Source organism: Acomys russatus, chromosome 14 (assembly GCF_903995435.1).
Source record: "Acomys russatus chromosome 14, mAcoRus1.1, whole genome shotgun sequence".
Lineage (NCBI taxonomy): Eukaryota > Metazoa > Chordata > Mammalia > Rodentia > Muridae > Acomys > Acomys russatus.
In genome coordinates, this window is record NC_067150.1 from 28,932,124 (window position 1) to 28,952,481 (window position 20,358).

Sequence of the window (20,358 nt, forward strand, 5' to 3'; positions counted from 1 at the left end):
TTACAGGGCTTTTATAGTTATAAGTGTTTTGTTTTTGCCCCATCTGTCAAGGCTCAACATACAAATTTAGGGTCATTGCTATCAACCATTATGGTGAGAGTTTTCGGAGCTCGGCATCCCGTCCTTACCAGGTAGCGGGCTTCCCAAATCGTTTTTCCAACCGCCCAATAACTGGACCTCACATCGCATACACAGAGGCTGTCAGTGATACTCAGATTATGCTAAAGTGGACGGTACGTGAGTCAACATCTTATTGATGAGATTTGCTGTCAGTAGCGCAATGCTTTTATGATGTGATACTATAAACTGTTAAGCTTTTAATTGCAGGGAAGTGGAAAGGTCCTGATGTTGGTCTAAAGCACATATTTCAAGAGATAGAACTAAAGTGAAATTATTGTTTCTTCTGTCATTCAAATGTTGTTAACTTAATTAACATTTTGTAATTTGTGGAGGAATCCAGCAACGTGGCTGCTCTAGCAAGGGATCTGGCTGGAATACAGACAATACCCATAGTGCATACCTTTAATCCCAAACAATGAAAGTAAGATTAGTTTATCAAAGGAGGCAGGCATGTTTGAAAGTAATGTCTAATTGAGGGGCAGACAAAGTAACAAATCAGAGAAAAGTTTGACAGATGAGTCAGAGATAGGATACACAGAACTCTCACAAGAACAGAACAGGAAAGAGAGTTGAGTTTGGTGAAGTTCAGTTGAGTTCCTGCAGTCAGTGCAGTTCAGAGGCACTTTTTCCAAGCAGAGCAATTCAGTCCGAAGCCAAAAGAAGCTGGGTTGAATCAGTTATCTGGGAGAGGAGTTTGAGCCAGAGCAGCTGAGTTGAACCAGCCAGTCAGAGTTCAGGAAGAGCTAGAAAGGGTGAGCTTATTTAGCAGTAAGTCTCTGAGGCCGAAAACATTCTAGGCCTAGGTTAGCAGACAAGGCTGGAAGCTGAAGCCTTCAGGGTCCCAGCTTATAGAAGATGAGATTGTACAGAGGTTAGAAGCCTCCAGGCCTAGCCCTAGGGATAAATAGAACAAAGAGAGAAATGCTCTTGGGCTTAGCCCAGGCCATGAATTTGTAAAGCTTGGATAAGGCTTTTGTCTTATCCCCTCATCTGAGGAAATAAAAACATTTACAGTTGACTTGTTCTTTGTAAGCCAGTGTACATTTATTTTTGAAGTAATGAAGTATATGCTGTTTTCTTATTGTTTAGTTCTGTAGTGAGCTAAATTCTCATATAACTCTGAATATCTCTGAATTGGGTTAAAAAAAAAAAAATAGCCACTACGTATACCGCCAAACAAAGCTAGACAGACATTACATACAGATGAAGAAATCTGGGTATTACTTTTATTTTTTTCCCTTTGACAAGTCTTTGCTTCTTTTTTCTAGTATATTCCATCAAGTAACAATAACACTCCCATTCAAGGATTTTATATCTATTACCGGCCAACAGACAGTGACAATGACAGTGATTACAAGAGGGATGTTGTTGAAGGTGAGTCTCTTGGCAGGCTGCAACCCCTCCCTGCAAAAGTGCTTTTATGGGGCGGGGCTAAGCATCATGAACCCGTTGTCACAGGCTAAGGCCCAGTTAGAAAGGAGCTGGCACATGCTGGTAAGTTTGTTCCGTTGAAACTCAAATTCTCCAGCTCTCCCCTTCCCTCCCTCCCTCCCTCCATTCCTCTCTCCCTCCACAGTGCCCTAATTTTTGTTACAGAGGCAGTTATAAAAAGCATGCAGAAGATGACTTGTCAGTAATCCATCTGAAAACAATGCTGACTTTTTTTTTTTCAAGACAGGGTTTCTCTGTGTAGCCTTGGCTATCCTGGACTCACTTTGTAGACCAGGCTGGCCTCAAACTCACAGAGATCCACCTGCCTCTGCTCCTGCCTCCCGAGTGCTGGGATTAAAGGTTTATGCCACCACGCCCAGCTTGACTTTTTTTTTTTTTTTTTTTTTTTTTAATGACTAGTGACCTGAATGTATAAATCAGTTGTGACTTCTTACTAAAGTCTGGCTCAAGCAGTTTGTAGGCCTCTCTACTGGGATAGTCACACCTTAAGCATACTGTGCACTTTTAGAAACGTTGAGAAGTTGAGAGTGTTTTGTTGAGGAAGCATATAGCCCAGGTGTGAAGGGTATTAACACCGCTCCTCTGCTGGACTAGAACTACAGTGAATGATGGCTGCTGTGACCTATGTGGCCTCATCTCCACCCTTATCCTTGCCTTTTGCGTCTTTTCTCATTGGAGATGCTGACAGCAACCTCAGGTCTTTGGTGCAGGGTGGTTCCTGCCACCCACGGTCCCCCTTTGCTAACAGTCTGCATGGCTTTTCTCACTCTTCTCTGTTGGGACTTTGCATGCCTCTTCCTCAGACCAGATCTTCCCTGGAGCCCTGACCAAAATTAAACCCTTTCTGTTTGTTTCATAGCATTTAATCAAAGTATGGATATATGGGTATTTGAAATTACATGTTTCTCTGACTAAACATTTACTTCCTTGGGCATGGGATCTCTGTTGCCCCTGCTGTGTTCCCAGACCCTTCAGTGTGAGGCATTGGTACTGGATAAATCGATGGGCTTGTGAATGGAGGCCACCAAAAGAGCAGTGGGTGCCCATCGATGCCTGGGCTGGAAGTGGCGTGAGAGTTGTGTTCGAACTGATGGACACTTGTGTGGGTGGGGAGATGCTTCAGGCAGACAGGTTCTGAGGAAACAGCATAGAGAAGAACGTTCTGACATGAGTGTCTAGGTTCCCTCACAGGATGATAGGTTCTTTGCGTCTGCAAGCATCAAGTACAAGCCAGATGCCTGGTTCTTGGTAGTATCTGGGTGTGGGAGGAAAACTGCTTCCAAGCTTTCTTTTCAGCCCATGAGTCCGATCTTTTGAAATAGTGAATGTCTTGGTTGGGTGTATAGTTCAGTGGTAGACCACGTGCTTAGTATATGGCAGGTCCTGAGTTCTAGCTTACACACACATATATACATACGTAACACATCCCTGTATATAGAAATACCTAATATAGCAAATCTTGTCAGAAGAGTGCCCCAGGCCTAGGATTTACCGTATGGCTTCCTGCCATTAAATACATACGTTTTTGTATGTATGTACTATGTCATATCAAATATTATATCATTTTGGGGGGTTTTATTTTTAATCCTTATATGTATGAATATTTTAACTGCATGTGTGCATGTGTATCACATGCATGTCTGGTGCCCACAGAAGTCAGAAGACAACGTGAGATCCCCTGGCACTGAAGTTGTGGGCAGTTGTAAGCTGCCATGTGGATACCGGAAGCAAACCAGGTCCTCTACAAAGTGAGCAAGTGCTCCTGGTTACTGAGCATCTTTCCAGCCCCTGTAGGATTTCTTTTAGTATTTATTTATTCAGTGGAGTTACATTTGTGACATAATAAAAAAAAAAAACTTTAGAGTCTGAGTAGGGCAGCTGCACATGCCAATTTTTTTAATGAATGATTGGTTCTTTCTCCTTTTCTGTAATTTTCAGTGGCACACTTATTCTGTGTTCCCAGAAGTCAAGGCAGTAGCCGCTGTGAGGGAGGGAAGCGAGCACAGGGAGCATCAGGAGACCGTGGGGTGCCAGCAGGGCTCTCTTTGGTGGTCTAGACGGCGGTGCTGTGGCTGTTTGGTTTGTGAACACTTCAGTGCGCCATGCACAGTGTGTGTGTGTGGCTCTTCACTTTGCATACTTTCTTTCAATCAAAAGGCTGCTAGAAAATTCAGAAAGATAATTATGACTTCTGCGTTTTGTTCTGCCCAAGTCTTTGTTTTAGTTTAGATGATTTAGAAGAATGAGGGTATCACATTTTATTTTTAAAACTTTTGACATTGGTTAAACATTCGGCATAAGATGATTTTAAACAAAACAGATATGAAGTGGTGTGACTAGCTTTGTCTCTCCCTGTTCCTCACCTTCCTGCTCGCACTCTCTAGGAATCCCCCGTGGGCTAACAGTTTTTAAACTGTGCGCCTTAGCGGAATCTGTGAACTTTTACAACCCCCATGAACTGAGCGTGAGCCTGGGACTCAGAAGAGAGTTGAATGGCACTCCATGCACAGCAGTGCTCACAGAGGGAGTGCCCCCTGGCAAGCGTGTTTATAAATGTATCACACTGAGCAGTTAGATGTTTAAGTGGGATCCACTGTGCTGTGTAATTTGCTTATTCCTTATTTTCAGGTTTATTCATTTGAAATTCTTTCTGCGGTAATTGGAGCTATTGGTCTATTCTCCCCAAACCCAGGGACAAAAATGCTCATTTAAAATGTGTACTTAAATTTTTCCTAAAAGATTCGGTTACTTAATGTGGGTAATTGATGCAGAATTTAGGTCTCTCTCTCTTTTTAATAAATCAATAATAAAGACTACACTAAGAACACGTGCGTTTCTTACATTGTCTGACTCTCTCATTCTTTGCCACATTTAGATAAACTGTAGATGTTCCTCACCTGCCAGTGGTTCTGTGTAGAGTATTTTTTTGTCTTAAGTGGAGCTCCAGACCGATCAGCGTCTAAAGCTCTTTCTGCTCTGCAGCTCTGAGCTTGAGGCTTAGCAGAGGCTGTACGCTCCTTGGTTGGGTTGAGACCCAGCAGTGCACATGCCTATCTTGCTGATCAAATATGCCTTACTTAACAGCCTTCTTCTCTTGGCAGAAAGATTGCTTTTCTTTCAGAAAGATTGGACACGGCAGTGAAATGCAAATCTAAGGTGTATATTGTAATTCCTTTCTCCTAAAAAGCAGCCAGAAGTTTCACCCCACTGTTACCAGTTCTCCACAGTGAGTGCTCTGGGTCCGACAGAGACGCTCTGGGTCCGACAGAGATGCTATGGGTGGGTGTAGAAGCAGAAAAGCCCAAAAGCTGGAGAGACAGATTTAATAAGATGTTTTTGCATTTTAGAAATAGGCCATTCTGGCTTCAACTAGTCCTTTAGTGAAGAAAAAAAAAAAAAAAAAAAAACCCAAAACCAACCCAACCAAACACCCAAAAACAGTCAAATTGAAAAGGGGGAGGGAGGGTCTCTTTATAAGTACATAAAAAAAAGTCTAGAACTCACTGCTGGAGCCTCTCAGAGACACCTGATCTTGGACAAGCAGATTTTCTCCCTTGTAAAATGCCAGTCTGTGTGAACGAGGGGGTTATGCTGGTGACTTGGAAAGGGGCTGGAATGTTCTTGTCTGTGTTGAATTAGAAAGGAGCCTGTGATACTGGTCCTGTCAGCCAAGCAGACTTGACCTACGCATGTGGTGCAGTTTCATGTTTTCTTTTTTTATGTCCCTTTAATTAATTCTTAAATCGGTCAGTGGTATGCTTGGATTTCTAGGAAACATTGGAGACGATCTGAAGAGTCATTTTCTAAAAGGGATTAAGAGTACTTAAAGAGTTAATTAAATCTGGGGAAAGTGTCCCTGTTTATGAAAGTTTGTCACAGGTCCATGAAAGTGAAAACAGAGGGTGATTTACACTGGAGCGCTCAGTTTGGGAGTGTTTCTAAATGAAACGTTGGCTGTGTGCCACAGATAACAGAATCCTAATAGTGGAGACACTTGTGTGGTTCTGAGCCTCTGACTCAAAAGAACAGTGGCCTTGCGGGCAGCGGCTGAGGGTTCCTGTAGCAGAATTTGCTGTCTGTGGATCCTCGGCGGTTCATTAACGTGTTTGATTGTCAGCCCATGATGTCTCCTTGGCAGTGGAAGAAAGTCCTGGGAAAGCCTTTCCTGCAACTGGTCACTTTCTCTGGGTTATGCACTGTTTGCTATCTCATTTGCACTGTGGCTTTTCAGTGGGTGGGCCGAGTGGCTGGACTTGCTGGCCTGAAGTGAGGATTGGAGATGGTTTCCCTCTGTGTGTGTGTGTGTGTGTTTTTATTAGACTAGCCACTAATTCTTAATAAAAACCAGTATTGCTATCAATACATAGATACCCTTTAATTGAGTTTATCTCTTCACCTCTGTTACATAGTACTTAGTGGAATTGCTCTTCATCCATTATTCAGTTAAAAAATAATGAACATAAGCTGTATGAAGTGGTAAGGGATGCTGTAAATCTCAGTCTGCAATTACTGAACGAGCACATTGGTGTCATCAAAGCTGCGTCGTGTCTACAGCTTGTCTCTCATATGTCTTTTCTAGGTTCAAAGCAGTGGCACACAATTGGCCACCTGCAGCCTGAAACCTCTTATGACATTAAGATGCAGTGCTTTAATGAAGGTGGGGAGAGTGAGTTCAGCAACGTGATGATCTGCGAGACTAAAGGTAGGAGAGGCGCGCAAGTTTGTGTTTCTCCCTGGCCAGTTATTAGAATTCCAAACTCCAGGTCACATCTGAGAATTATTGTATATTTCTGTGTGGAAATTTCAACTTTGAATGAGTTCCTACATGCCTGCCTTTAGACTGCACCTATAGAAATACCTTGTGCTGTCTATGTCTAGAGCATTTATATATATATAAAAAATTGTCTACATGAGCTTTAGTGGTGCCCATTATTTTCCATGTGACTATACATAAGTCACTTCTTTTTTCTTACTCTCCATGAAGAGAGTAGAAATACATGCAAGCTACTTTCCATGAAAATTGAAATATCAATAAAACCATTGAAGACTGTACTACACCTGTGTTTCTGTTATGATAATGCTACATCTGAAGACCGGGAACTTTATAAGGAAAGTGGCGGTCGTTAAGCTCACAGCTCTTCAGGTCAAGGGCATGATGCTAGCGTCAGTTCAGCTCTGTGAGGACCTGTGACAGGTGCCATCACAACGATAGGAATGCATACAAGTGGGGCTCATCAGCTGGCAAGCTAGAGAGCCACAAAGCCAGGCCGATGCCAGATCTGTTCTTTTATCAGAGCTCTCATGAGAGCCTCAGCAGTTCCTTCTGAGTCAGGTCTCTAGCAACCGTCCTCTAGGTTCCGTCTCTTGTCTCACCACCTCTTAACATGGCCACACTGGGGACTGAACTAACAGTACATGAAGGCTTTGGGAAATCCACTCAAGCCATGGCAGTCTGCCTAAGGTAGTTTCTTGAATGGCAGGTACATGTACTAGCTACATGTTTACGGCTGTGTTGTAGTAAGTTTAATATAGCGGTCACAGATTCTGAGTTGTCATTCTCAACTCTGCCTGCACACAGAGAATGCCTATAAAAGGATCTTTAAAAGGAGAAAGCACCACATGAGAGTAGAAGAAATGCCTAATCCAGATGTTTATAAAGCAGAAGTGAGAGACTTTATATCACCTTGAGGCTTTTCTCAACTGTCTGTAACACAAACGTCCCTGCTGGGTATCTCTGTTGTCCCAATGCTTGGTAAGAAGTAGGGAACCCACTCTGAAGTCACTTAGGAAGTTCTCTGTCTTCTCTTTCCGCTTTGCCTTCTACTGGGTGTCAGTGGAGCCCTGAATGCAACACTGCTCGTAGCGAGCCAGGGATCTGGCTTTATATGTAGTCATGTTGAAATCTAGTGAGGCCTATTTTTAAGTTCTTCTTTTTCTCCTCCTCCTCCCTCCTCCCTCCTCCTCCTCTCTCCTCTCCTTTTCTTTCATCATCATCATCGTCATCGTCGTCGTCGTCGTCATCGTCATCGCCATCATCCTCATTTTACACAGGGCCTCCTGTATGCCAGACCAGCCATGCACTCAGCATGTTGCTTGGAACGTCCAGTCCTCCTTCCTAAATGCTGAGCTTATAGGCATATACCACCTCATATTCAGGTTGTGTGTCCCTGGGGCTCAAATCCAGGGCTTTGTGTTATGCTGTATCCCCGGGTCTCCGTAATAAGGATCTCTTTAAGAAGGCTTAGTTAGCATGGAAGAAGGAAGTTGCTGAGTATTCAGAGCAGCAGCCATCAGTGTCTGCTACAAGTTGGTTTTTGTTTTGTTTTGTTTTTGAAATTAAGGAAATGAATAAAAACAAGGAAACAAAGACTCGACATTGAATTGCAAAGCCAGGCTTAGTTTCCTCTTATAAATTCTCAGTCATGTGTCTTTCTGCTAAAAATCTCTCCCATTAAATCCACATTAAACATCTGTTCACCTAAGGCTGATCTTGAATTTCACTGGATTAGCATATATCCGAATACCTCTCTGAAGCATCCACTGTAATGGACTCAGGAGGATTTCTTGCTTTGTTTCTAGACTGCTGTGACCTCAGAATAATCAAATGAAATATGTCATCGCTAAACCCAAGACATTAAAAATCTTACCAGGCAGAGCCAGAGAGTGACTGTTCTTGACGAGCACAGCAGTTGGTTCCCAGCACCTATGTTGTGTGAACACACATGCTGTAACTCCAGCTCCACAGGATCACACAATATGAAACAATACTGGTGTAGGGTTGTAGCTCAGAAGGCATCTGCTTAGCATGTAGAAAGTGGAACATTCTATTCCTGGCGCTGCAAAGAAGGAAGAGACTGAGTTTTCTAGTCTTATGGCTGTGTTCAGAATAGCGTACCTCATTATTAGCTGCAGTTTACAGCCAGTAGAAATTTATTGACTGGAGGCTGGGAGGTTACAGCATAATGCTGACAGTCTGGCAGGGGTGTCCAGTGCTCTGTCATAGCATGGTGGAAGAGCAAGTGAATGAGGCCAAACAAAACGGGTCCAAATTCAAAGCTGTTTCCATATGACTAACCCACCCTGTGATAATGATGTTGATCAGTCAGTGGGGATAAAGCCCTTACGGCCTAATCGCCAATTCCACTTCTTAATGTTGTTAGCATGGGGGCTACATTCCTACATGGGTTTGGAGACAGCCAAGCAAACCACAGCACTTTTCGTTACAGCCTTATGATGGAGCTCTTTGTGTCTCCATTTTCTGAACACAGAAACAGATTCATGGAGGTGAAAGTGATGCAAGTGGTAGGGCCCAGTTTATACCTAGGGATCCTGGCTTCAGCGAATGCGCTGTCAGCCACCGTATTCTGCTTACAACAGAGTGGAACTTTATTATGACATTTATAGCAGTCAGAACACGTGACTTGCAGGTGGGAGAATGGGGGTTGTACACACTTGTTAAACAGCACTGTGGTCACAGTTGCCCCCAATACCCATGGAGTAGCTAAGAGGACCGTGGACTCTAGTAGGTGTCATTGGGGATGCTTACAGGACGCATGTGGGCTTTTGGATTATATGGAGTCTCTGTAGTAGTTCAAAGCTGTTTAAAGTTGAGAATTCCTTTTGCACATGGTAGAAAAATAAAACACTAATTCCTAGTCTTACTTGAGGAAACTCTATCACTTAGGATGAGGGTGTTTTGTTTGTTTGTTTTTTGTTTGTTTGTTTGTTTTCTGTCCATAAGTTGAAGTATTTTATTTCAACACTGGGTGTTTTCTGTAAGCACAGTTCGGCAGATCATTATACAGCTGTTTGGGTCAAACCAATTTGTATGTTTCTTGGCTCGTAGAATTTCTCAAAAATTTGTGGACCAAAACTTTGGCAGATCAGAATTTCAAATTTGGATCCCTCTTTGTGACTCATTGGTGGTCAGAGTGTCTCTGTGAGGAGTCTAAACAGACTGGCTTGTGTTCCTAGCCAGACCTCCTTCAGAGAGTCTATTTCGTAAACTCTGCATTCACACTAACTTAATTTTTTAAAAAACATATTTCATCCAGTGAAACGTGTTCCTGGAGCTTCAGAGTATCCCGTGAAAGAGCTGAGTACCCCTCCCAGTCCTTCAGGAAATGGAGGGAATGTGGGGCCTGCGACCAGCCCTGCCAGGACCAGTGATATGCTGTACCTCATCGTTGGCTGTGTGCTTGGTGTTATGGTCCTCATTCTTATGGTTTTCACTGCGCTGTGTTTGTGGAAGAGTCGCCAACAGAACGCCATACAGAGTGAGTCATTTATAAGTATTTCCTTGTATTTTTCTAAAGATGGGTAGAGAAAAATATTGCCAGAATAAATATTGATTCCTAACACTCTCGTGTATTCGTGCCATGGAATGAAAGCTGTGAGATATTCTTCACTCAGGGGAGGTGACTTTTTAGCCATTCATGCTGCCAGCCAAAGCAAGTGGAGCATCAAATTAAATTGCCCAGTAGAAGTAAACACCAAAGCCAAAGCTAAGCATGTCTCTGAGTAAACAGCTGTCTTGGTGCTGGGAAAGCCTGGCTTTCGTGGGCCACCAAAGAGGATGAGTGCTTGAACATCAGTTCTGGAATCGCTGTAGGAATGTCTTCATGCTGGTCCAAGTGTGGGCCACAGGAGGCGGAAGAACTTCCATCTGCCTTGATGGAAAGGAAGGTGGCCACTGCCATTGGGCTTTGTGAGCGGGGATAGCATGGTCCTGCCTCTGTAACTGCTATACCCAAACAACTCGGAAGTTGCGCACTGTCTCCCAAACACATCAACAAGAGGTGTGATTGTAAGGTCGATGATGGTACTGTTTCAATACTAGCAGCCTTCCTTTCCTGTCCCCAACTATTTGAAACACCATAATCAAAGCAAGCAGGGATATCATACTTTGGTGAGGGGAAGACTCTCCTATTTGGACCAAGAATAAGGACATAAAAGAATGTGAGGTGAAAGGAAACCAACCTGACCAATTCCAGGGACCATTGTCTAATTCTCCTCTTTAAGTTAGTAGCTCATGAATACATACACACACACACACACACACACACACACACACATGTATGTATATATGTATACACACACATATATATACATTACATATATATGTATATATATTACAAATATATGCATATATATATCACCTTCTGGAAGGGACATGAATGAATATAAGGCTGCAACGTTTGTGCCACTTGATTGAGTCTTATTCTAAATGGTTCTAATGTGTTACTTAAAATTGTGTGTGTGTGTGTTGAATAGTAAAGCATTGTTCTAGTCATTGGAGCAAGACTGATCTGATAAGAAGCCCTTTTCTTTTGTGATGATAATATCTTTACAAAATAAAAAGTCAACTTGAGAGTGTTTATTCAGCCATTTATGCCACCAGAAGAAACTTAATTGTTTCCTGCTTGTCAGACCCTTTGCTAAACAATGGCGGACAGCTGATGAAATTCTAGGGCCTGCTCTGAAGGAGCACAGATGAGCTAGCGCAGGAGGATGTGCACCTGTGGGGAAAGCGCAGGACAAACCTAGAGAGAAGGCAGCGAGAGCCATGCGTATCGTAGCTTTCCCTAAATGTATCTGGCAGATGTGCCTCTGGAAATTAGAATTTGTTCAAGTGCTTTTAACAAATGGAGCAGAATCACCTTTTTTACCTTTGGTACCTCACACCCTTGGCATGCATGATGACAAGAGGAGCTATTGACTAGCCAGCAAATGGACACACATCATCCTAAAAGTGCTGCTTCCTGCTGTTTAGTGCGTTGGTTTTATACTCATGATTCTGACAGTTGTTTTGAGCCCCTGATGTGCGTGGGAGTCTAAGCACTCCCACTCAACTGTCGCCATTGCTCAGATGCTTTGCGTCTGCACAGTTTATTCCCGTGGGAGTGATTTGTCCCTGGTAAACTTTTCCTTCTATTAGTAGAGTTGGAGTTAACATCCCAAGCTACTAATCTTCACTGTAAAGGCGTAATGGCAACAATTTTACCAAAGCTTTGTGAGGACAGTTCAGCATGTTTTACTTTAGTCTTGTTTGTAGTTTCTTAGTGATTTTGTTAAGAAAAGTTCCCAGCAGGAATTTTTTTTTTTTTTTCCTTCAGTATCTGACCTTGCTTTTCCTCCTGGGCTTGTTTGTTCTTTTTAACAGAATACGATCCTCCAGGATATCTCTACCAGGGGTCCGAGATTAACGGGCAGATGCTAGAGTATGCCACTCTCTCAGGAGCAGCCCGGATCAATGGGAGTGTTCACGGAGGCTTCATCAGCAAAGGCGGCCTCAGCAACGGCTGTTCTCACCTCCACCATAAAGGCCCCAATGGCGTCAGTGGGATCCTGAATGGAAGCATAAACGGAGGGCTTTACTCTGCGCACACAAGCTCGCTAACCAGAACATGTGTGGAGTTTGAGCATGCCCATCATCTGGTGAATGTAAGAGACCTCACTATACGCAATTGCTTCTCTGGGTCTCAGTGTGGCAGGGTGAAAGGACTGGTGAGCGTGCTTGACTTCTTTTACTGTAGACACCTGGTAAGCTGTGTACTTGGGCGTGCTGTGTGTGCCTGGCAGCTCCAGATCCACAGGGATCTGCATCAGTTTTCTGTCATCAGTAATAGCTGCATTTCTCAGCTTTTTCTAGCTTTAATTATTTACCACAAAGTGGAATGCAGTAAAGAACACATTGGAAGTTATTCTTAAGACAAAATGGAAATAGCACTGAGCAAAGACCGGGTCAAATGATTCATATTTGATTTACTTGGAGCTGAGTCTGAGAATGCAAATGCTGTTAAGTCTGACAAATGGAAGAAAGGACTGTGGAAGGAGGTGGGAGCTGCCGCTCCCTGTTGAAGAAGCAGTTCCAGTGTGGTGCCTGCTCTTGTAGTGCACACCGCAGGCTCTGGTGCTGCTTAGCTTCTGGGCCTTTCAGAACACTTGTAAATATAGGTCAAAACTGCCAGATGCTAGGATGTTATTCAGATTTTCTATTCTGTGCTGGAGAGGGAACCTGCAGCTTCTCCTATAGGAGGCAAGTGTTCTGCCACTGCACATCCCACCCCCCCAGCTTTATGAAGACCACACAGAAGATCTCCACAGGCCACCAGGTTATGACTCCTGGCCCATCATGAGTTGGTTTTGCCCACGATTTTTTTTTTTTTTGAACCCTGTAATTTAACAAACTTTTTACATTTTAGAATATTAGCATTCTTCAGTCACAAGGAGTCTGTCGCAAGCCCTTGAAGCTGCCTTTTTTCTGAGACAGACAGCACGGCTTTGTTTTCTGTGATGGGACTAGAATGGCTGACATAGCTGAGACGACGTTGCTTGTGGGGTTCTTGCACAGGGAAGTCTGATTTATTCTTGTCTCGGGCTGGGCATCCATGTTACCTTTTAATCAGGTAATTTGTTTAGTTGATCGCTTTTAAACGTTGGTTTAGTTTTTACTATTATTCTAATTGCAAAGACATTTGCTACAATCTGGAAAAGTTGGTTTTTCATCTTCAGTTTAGTAAAGATATTGAAATCTTAGAGTTACAAAATAAAATGTAGATGTACTTTTTTGGGCTACTTTATTGGGTTCTTATCTCTACCACCCTTCCAACCCTTACTCCACTCTAATTCCTTCCAACCCTGCAACACTAGGAAGGAGAGAAAAGTTAGAGGGGAAGGCGGTATAGACCTCTTTAGACTAATTCTTGTTGATTGGGGGCACGGGATTCCTAAGGGCAAGTCCAAGCTTCATCGTCAGAATATCCAGCAATCCAGAAAACACAACACCAAATGTAGCAGCAGGGGCCAGTAAAAAGGGGGGTGGCATGGCACAGGGCTTTCCAGTTTGTGCCCTTTTTAGAGTACAAGACAATCATAGTTAATGGCTGTGATCAAGCTGAAGCAGCCCCATATCCCACGCCTGGGATTAAAACAAAAACATATTCACATAATATAACTGGGCTGGAGAGATGGCTCAGAGGTTAACAGCACAGGCTGTTCTTCCAGAGGTCCTGAGTTCAATTCCCAGCAACCACATGGTGACTTACAACCATCTATAATGAGATCTGGTGCCCTCTTCTGGTGTGCAGGCATACATGCATGAAGAACGCTGTATACATAATAAATAAATCTTTAAAAAAAAAACAAATCAAGCAAACAAACAAACAAGAAACCAAAACTCATTGCAATAAAACTTTTATGTGCATTTGTATCATAAAGCTTAAAAAAAAAAAAAAAAAAGGTATGGCTTTTGTGTAACTGAATTTTTGTACATTCCACAAAGTATCGTTACCAAAAGCCAATAATTTCATTATTTTGTGGAGCAATTCATGGCCTGCCTTCAGACTTTCGAAATGTTTTTGTCACCATTCTTAGTCCACCCCTAGTCCCAGTCAAGGAAGCTGACAGAGAAGGCATTCAACTTGAAACAGCACTGCTGTTTGTATAAGAAGGAGCCGTAGGACAGATGCTTCCAACACAGAACTCTGGCTTTGCAGAACTGACATGCCCCAGTAGGAGCACAGCTCTAGAAGTTGTCATCTGTGATTCTAAACTTTTCACTTTCTTATTCTTCTGCAAGGGAAGAAATAAAGAAGTTAAAAATCTTAGTAGTGGCCGTGGAAACGGCTGATTTGGCTTTAACAAGTTCAGCAGCTCTCACAACCAAGATCCTTTTTTCTGAACTTGTGGAGTTTGCCCACATGGACTGAGTGTAGCCTAGGAGGTTCTCACTCTGTTTTCCTAACCATTCCTGTTGTTAGGTGGATCAGGGTTACCGAGTGGCATTTCTAGTCTTGGTTTGCATAGGTTCTGGCTGTTGTTGTAAGATAAACGAAATGGAAACTGTTCTAGCAAAAGCAAGTGCCTGAACCTTTGCCAGCCCTGCCGGCCTGCTTGCGGTTTGGGTGCGCTGTCACAGCCCCTCCCGTCCTTCAAGTTCAACTCTGCCGTTTTCCTTCAGAACGCAGAGCTCTGGTTCTAAGGCCAGTCAGCCTTTAACTTCCTGTTTGCCGTTCTGTATGTCAAGCGAGCATTTTACAATGAAGTATGTGTTAATCTGGGCATTTTCCTTAATTGCTGAGCAGTTTCCGCCAAAAGCAACACCAGAATATTAATATTCCCTCCAAGTCATTGCTGGCTGAGCGTCTACTCCATCTGGAAAAATATGACGTTTTAAAACTTCAGTACAGTGAACAGACCTAATCGAAATAATTACAGGGAAATGAAGATGGGTTGATCTTGTGACATCATTCCCCCACATTTCACACCCCGTCTCTCTAACTGGCATCACATAAGCTTTTTCCATGACTGCCAGAAAAGAAAACACGAGTAGGCACTTACAATGTATAATATATTTTAAGGCATAAATTTGAAAGACTAAAAGGAAGTGACTAACCTCCCTCCATTTATTTGCCTTTTTCCAGTACAGAGGTACTTTGAAAAATGTGGCAGCTCGGCTTTAAGGGTGTAGTGTGACCTTGTGTGCGGGGCTCGCTTGTGAATAAGTAAAGAGCATTAATTACATTGCTCAGGCAGTGTGTGAAAACATACCACACATCCATTTGGGGTCGATATGTGTTTGTCATTATTCACAAATGGTGTCTGGCCCCTTCAGCTTCTCTTTTTCTTTCTCCTTGAACATTGTCCTGAGCAGGGTGGAGGAGTGTACACAGCAGTCCCCCAGGTTGACCCGCTGGAATGCATCAATTGCCGGAACTGCCGGAACAACAATAGGTATGTCAACGTGTGCCCAGTGACATCGCTGTGACCGCTCTGTGCTGCTGCTGTGCTGTTTTCCTACAGTTAACCTCTGACAACAAGCGCTGCCACCCTCAGTGTAAGGCTGCTGCTGACTATATATATATATATCTCCTTTCTTTGTTTGTTGCCTTTCTGTGCCTCAGTTTCTTTAGCCATCTAGTGACCATACCAATGGCTTTGCTTCACAACAGTGTTGTGGAAGGGTGGGGTTCTTCTCTGTATATAGTTTTTGTCTCTTCCCATTTCTTACTTTTATGTCTGTGTGTGAGGATAAATGCAATTGACCATGCTCAAGCAGTAAGCAAAACAAAACCAAACCGTCTCCTGTCTAGACAGTAGTTCTTCCATAATAATGTTGCTGAAATTTTCCTACTAGATTATGAAGTGCTTCCTCTTTCTTCCTTCCTTCCTTTCTTTCTTTCTTTTTCTTTCTTTCTTTCTTAAAATCTTAAGGTACTTAAGAAGAAAATTTTTACTTGAGCCATGGTGGTGTATGCCTTTAGTCCCAGCACTCAGTAGGCAGAGGCAGGTGAGCTCTATGAGTTCAAGGCTAGCCTGGTCTACATAGTGAGTTCCAGAACAGCCTGGCTACATAGACTCAAAACAAACCAGAAACAACAAAATTTTTGCATATATGTGGGAGTATGCACGTGTGTATACACATGAGTGTGAGTATGGATACATGTTTGTACATGTGGAACTTAAAGAGTAACATAGAAAAATAGGCATGGGTTACATGTCTATAATCTTAGTAACTTGTCCCAAAATTTGGGAGCCGTGATCAGAATTACAAATTAAAGAACAGCTTGGACTACATAGTAAAACCCTATCTCAAACACAAGCAAACAGAAATTCAACTCTGATACACTAAATAGCAGAAAGCTTTCATATTATTTCCTATATATGTTAATTGTTAATCACAAAGAAATAGCAGACATTTGGGTAAGAATCTTGATGTTTAGCTGGGCCTGATAGTTCAAGCCTTTAATCCTAGGTACTTCAGAGGCTGAGGCAGAATTCTAGGTTCAAGGCCACCCTGGTGTGGGGGTGGGGCCTCTAAGTTCTTTCATGTACTTCTGTATATATCAAAAGGATTATTGAAGTTGCATCAGAAATCTTACTTCTTTCCCTTACAATGGTATTGAGTTACATGGTCCTGAAAAGTCCATCCCGCCATGGAAATTCTCTAACTAGAAAACTTAGTACAGAAGGTCCCAGAGTGTAGCTTGAAGTTTGGATCATCCAGTGTCAAGAAGGGTTCAATCTATAGCTTTTAAAAACTATTATTATTTTCAATCTGTAGCTTTTAAATGAAGTAAAAGGTTAAGAGTTTTTCCTGGGAATTAGTGATGCCAGAAAGATCTAGTCAACCATCAATCTGAAGAGCGTCTTTTCAAGGTGCAAGCTGGGTATGCACGGGAATGAAAGCAAGCCTGGACTACATAGCAAGACCTGTCTCAGAAAACAAAAGGCACATTGTTCTAGAAATTCTCAGAGCAGAGCAATAAATCATTGCTACATTTTGTTATTTAGCTACTTGGTAAAGGCTTATATATTAGCAAGAGCTGTCTGCCTGTTTTGTGTACTAAGAGTTTATATATTTCAAGTGTATAATACTCATTTTGAAAATGTTCATACAAAAGCCACATTTTTGCTCAGAGTTGTCACAGCCTCACAATTTGTTAAGAAAACATGTGAAAGAACTTGTAAATCCAGGTGTGGTGGCTCTTGCCAGTAATGCCGCATTGGGAGGCAGAGATGGTCGGATTGCATGGGTCTAAGGCCAGCTTGGGCTACCAAGCAATACTGTTTCTCCAAAAACTACAGAGGAAGTTCCTGAAGCTGGCTCCCACACGTGGTGAGAAATCAGGTGGGTTTTGCGTCTTGTGTCATCCTCCGTGGTTCTTGTAGTCGTTACAGATCTCAACTCTCCTTATGCCTTAGAGTGCTCTAACAAGGGGATCTTCTAAGGATAAGTAGTCCCATGCTTTGCCACTGCTTACCCCTGTGATCTTGGACGTTTATATAGTATCTCAGAGTTAGCATGCTTCTCTAAAAAGTGAAGGAGTGTTCTGAGTAGTGGAAGACTTGTCTGAACACAGTATAATATAGAATTTAATAAATGTCTTTATGACAAGATTCCATCTCAGTGCCAAAACAAATCCCATTTCTTTAAGAGAATTTAAATGACCTCTGCCAACTTCAGTTTGGCTATTTGTATGAGCATCTTAATAAAGTTTTTGTGGCTTTATTATAACCTATAATTGTGTTTCTGTTGATTTTGAGGTTAATAGTGTTCTGCAGTCAAGTTTGTTTCATTGTTGTCTGGAAACAGATGAATTTTCTTCTGCTGTGTTTTCCCCCTTTGACTTAAATATTCTTCCTGCATGAAAACCTGATTATTTAGGGCAACATACACAGGCACACAGATACACACACACACACACACACACACACACACACACACACACAGAGGGGGGGGCGGGAGGAGAGAGAGAGAGAGAGAGAGAGAGATTTGTATGAATGAGCACCTATCCTCGTCTCTCAGAGACTAGAATCATTAAACTTGCCATTTCTAATGTTGTGATCTAGAATGGGTGTCTGGTTTGTGAGCTTAACACTGCTGTGACGGACACCTAAGAGGAACAATTTTAAAGGAGACAAGCCTTGTGTCACAGACCTAAAATACCAGCAACTCAATAGTCTAAGGCAGGAGAATTAAAAGTTTGAGCCTGCCTGAAATACAGAGCGAGTTCAAGGCCAACTTGGACAATTTAGTGATACCTTATCTTCAGAAAAACAGAACAAAACAAAACCCAGAGGACTGGGGGCATAGCTCAGTGGTGGGTGACTTGCTTAGTGTGTGCAAAGCCCTGAATTAAAGTGGGGAAGTGTGTGTCTGGACTCACAGTTTCAGGTTTCTACTCACCATCACTTGACACCATTGCTCCTGGGCTGTGTTGGCTGCAGAACACCATGAAAGAAGATGTACTGGAGCTAAGTAGCTCTCATAGTAGACAGGAAGCAGGAAGCAACTCCTTTCATGGTAGACAGGAAGCAGGAAGAAGCTAATGAACTTCCTGCTCCTTCCCTGTAATGGCAGTCAGGCCTCTTCAGCCTATTGGATGGTGCCCCCCCCCCCCATATTCAAGTCTTCCCCTTCAGTTGATCCTTTGGCTACACCCTGACAGACACACCAGAGTGAGCTTTAATAGTGCCCTAGGGTGTCTCCATCCAGTCAGATCGACATCAAGATTGACCACAGTGGTTCCCCAGATCCTTTAAAATGCCAAAATCTTGTTATCAGCTGTAATGCTGAGAGATATGCCACCAATTGTTTCCTTCTGAAATACGCAAATTTCTAGTAAATTTACCTCTCTATCCTATCAGTGTCACTAACGGTATGTTTTCATCTCCCAGTCCGTACCGAATACGTGAAGAGAAATGATTTCATCTAAGTTGTATGAGGGTTGTGGGTAGGAGTTGAGCTTGAGCTCTCCAGTCAAAACTCACTTAACTGCACACAGTCCAGGCACTGAAATAGGTTCTGAAGTGTCACAAGAATAGTCCAGGAAAATGAGAGGACAGTGCCTACACAGGAATAATGGTGTTCTGTAGCGTGCATTGGAATCACCTGGAGTATTTGTGAAATCACAAACGATTGGAAAAATCTGCCCAGGAGTTTGCATTTCTAATGAGTTTCCAAGTGATGCCAGTGCCGGTGGCCTGGGGCCGTGGGTGGAGAGCCCGTAGCTGACGAAGTGTAAGTAGAGAGTAATAAGATTCAAAATTGAAAAGCTGGCCAGTTGTTGCTCACCCTTCATGAATCCTTTCCTAGAGAGTAAGGTTGGCTCTGTTGACCGACGTAACTGGAGTACTACTGATGTCAAAAGATTGGGGACAGATGGGGTGTGGTGATGCATGCCTTAATCCCAGCACTCCAGAGACAGAGGCAGGAGGATCTCTGTGAGTTTGAGACCAGCCTGGTCTACTTAGTGAGTCCAGGACAGCCAGGGCTACATAAAGACACCCAGACTCAAACAAACAACAAACAAAAAGCAGCAACAACAACAGCAAAATTGGAATTGAGTAAGAGGGAAGGTACCTCTAGCGGTCTGGGGAGGAAATGTGACATCCCAGGGCGTGCAAATGAGTGCCTGCCCTCTTATGTTCTCTTAACTGAAAAGTAAAACTGGTTCAGGATTTTAGTGAGTGGAGAGAGGCCTGTTGAATGCAGCCTTGCAGGGAGTCAGTCCCTTTCACTGAAAATGAAATTGAGAAAACATTGGGCTGTTCAGCACCCCTTCCACTGGAGACACAACTGAGAAAGCATTGTGCTGCTCGACTTTTTAAGAGACAAACAGATTGTAATCAAATAAATCAAATTCTCTCTGTCTCTCGCTTCTCAATTCAGATACAACGGTACAGTTCTGGATATGCAATCAAACGTGGTTCGTTAGCTGCTTGGCTAGTTTAATGGGAAGGAATTGACATTAAATTGGGCCTATTTGCCATCAGTCTAGATAATTTGTAAGAGAGAGTAGAGAAGACCCTCACTGATGGAATTCACAGATGAGTGAATAGCGGTCCCATCAGGAAAGAATGAGAGATTAACTCTAAGGGTCCTAGAGAGACTGGAAATGGGCAGGAAGTAAAAATCAGCCTGGAAGAATGTCTATAATTCATCTGGGGAAAGAAAAAGAAGCCCAGGCCAAATGGCTGATAATCAAGAGAAAGAAAGCCACTGGGGATAGTGCCTAGAAAATCAGCTATTCCAGGTGGCTGCCAAGTTTTTGTGTAGTGATAATCCTAAATGTCTGTATGTTCTCGGCCTGGGGCTGCCCTTCCACAACTGATGTCAGATGTGCTCGGATGCGAATGGGACGCAGGCACCGAGCGGGGATATTAAGTTATAATAGGAGTCTCCAGCGAGGGTTTGATGGACCCAGGTGGTGGTTAATTATCTAGCATACTTAAACTCGTCCTCTTAGCAGGCCATTTTTCATAACCCAATCCCTCTCGTAT

The 20,358-nt window shown here is 42.9% G+C and overlaps 1 protein-coding gene across 4 annotated transcripts in view; it reads left to right on the forward strand.

Annotated features, from left to right (window-relative positions):
- Window positions 1-20,358, forward strand: part of Cdon (cell adhesion associated, oncogene regulated) — an 85,827-nt gene that overhangs the window by 56,722 nt on the left and 8,747 nt on the right. For 3 of the 4 annotated variants that reach the window (XM_051156158.1, XM_051156156.1, XM_051156157.1), the window contains exons 13-17: window positions 52-233; window positions 1,389-1,494; window positions 6,152-6,274; window positions 9,627-9,848; window positions 11,735-12,389. In XM_051156158.1, coding sequence (XP_051012115.1) covers window positions 52-233; window positions 1,389-1,494; window positions 6,152-6,274; window positions 9,627-9,848; window positions 11,735-12,282 — 1,181 coding nt within the window. In that variant the 3' untranslated portion in view covers window positions 12,283-12,389. Of the gene's footprint in view, window positions 1-51; window positions 234-1,388; window positions 1,495-6,151; window positions 6,275-9,626; window positions 9,849-11,734; window positions 12,390-15,226; window positions 15,307-20,358 lie in introns of those variants that run through there. The other variant, XM_051156159.1, reaches the window with a different exon arrangement.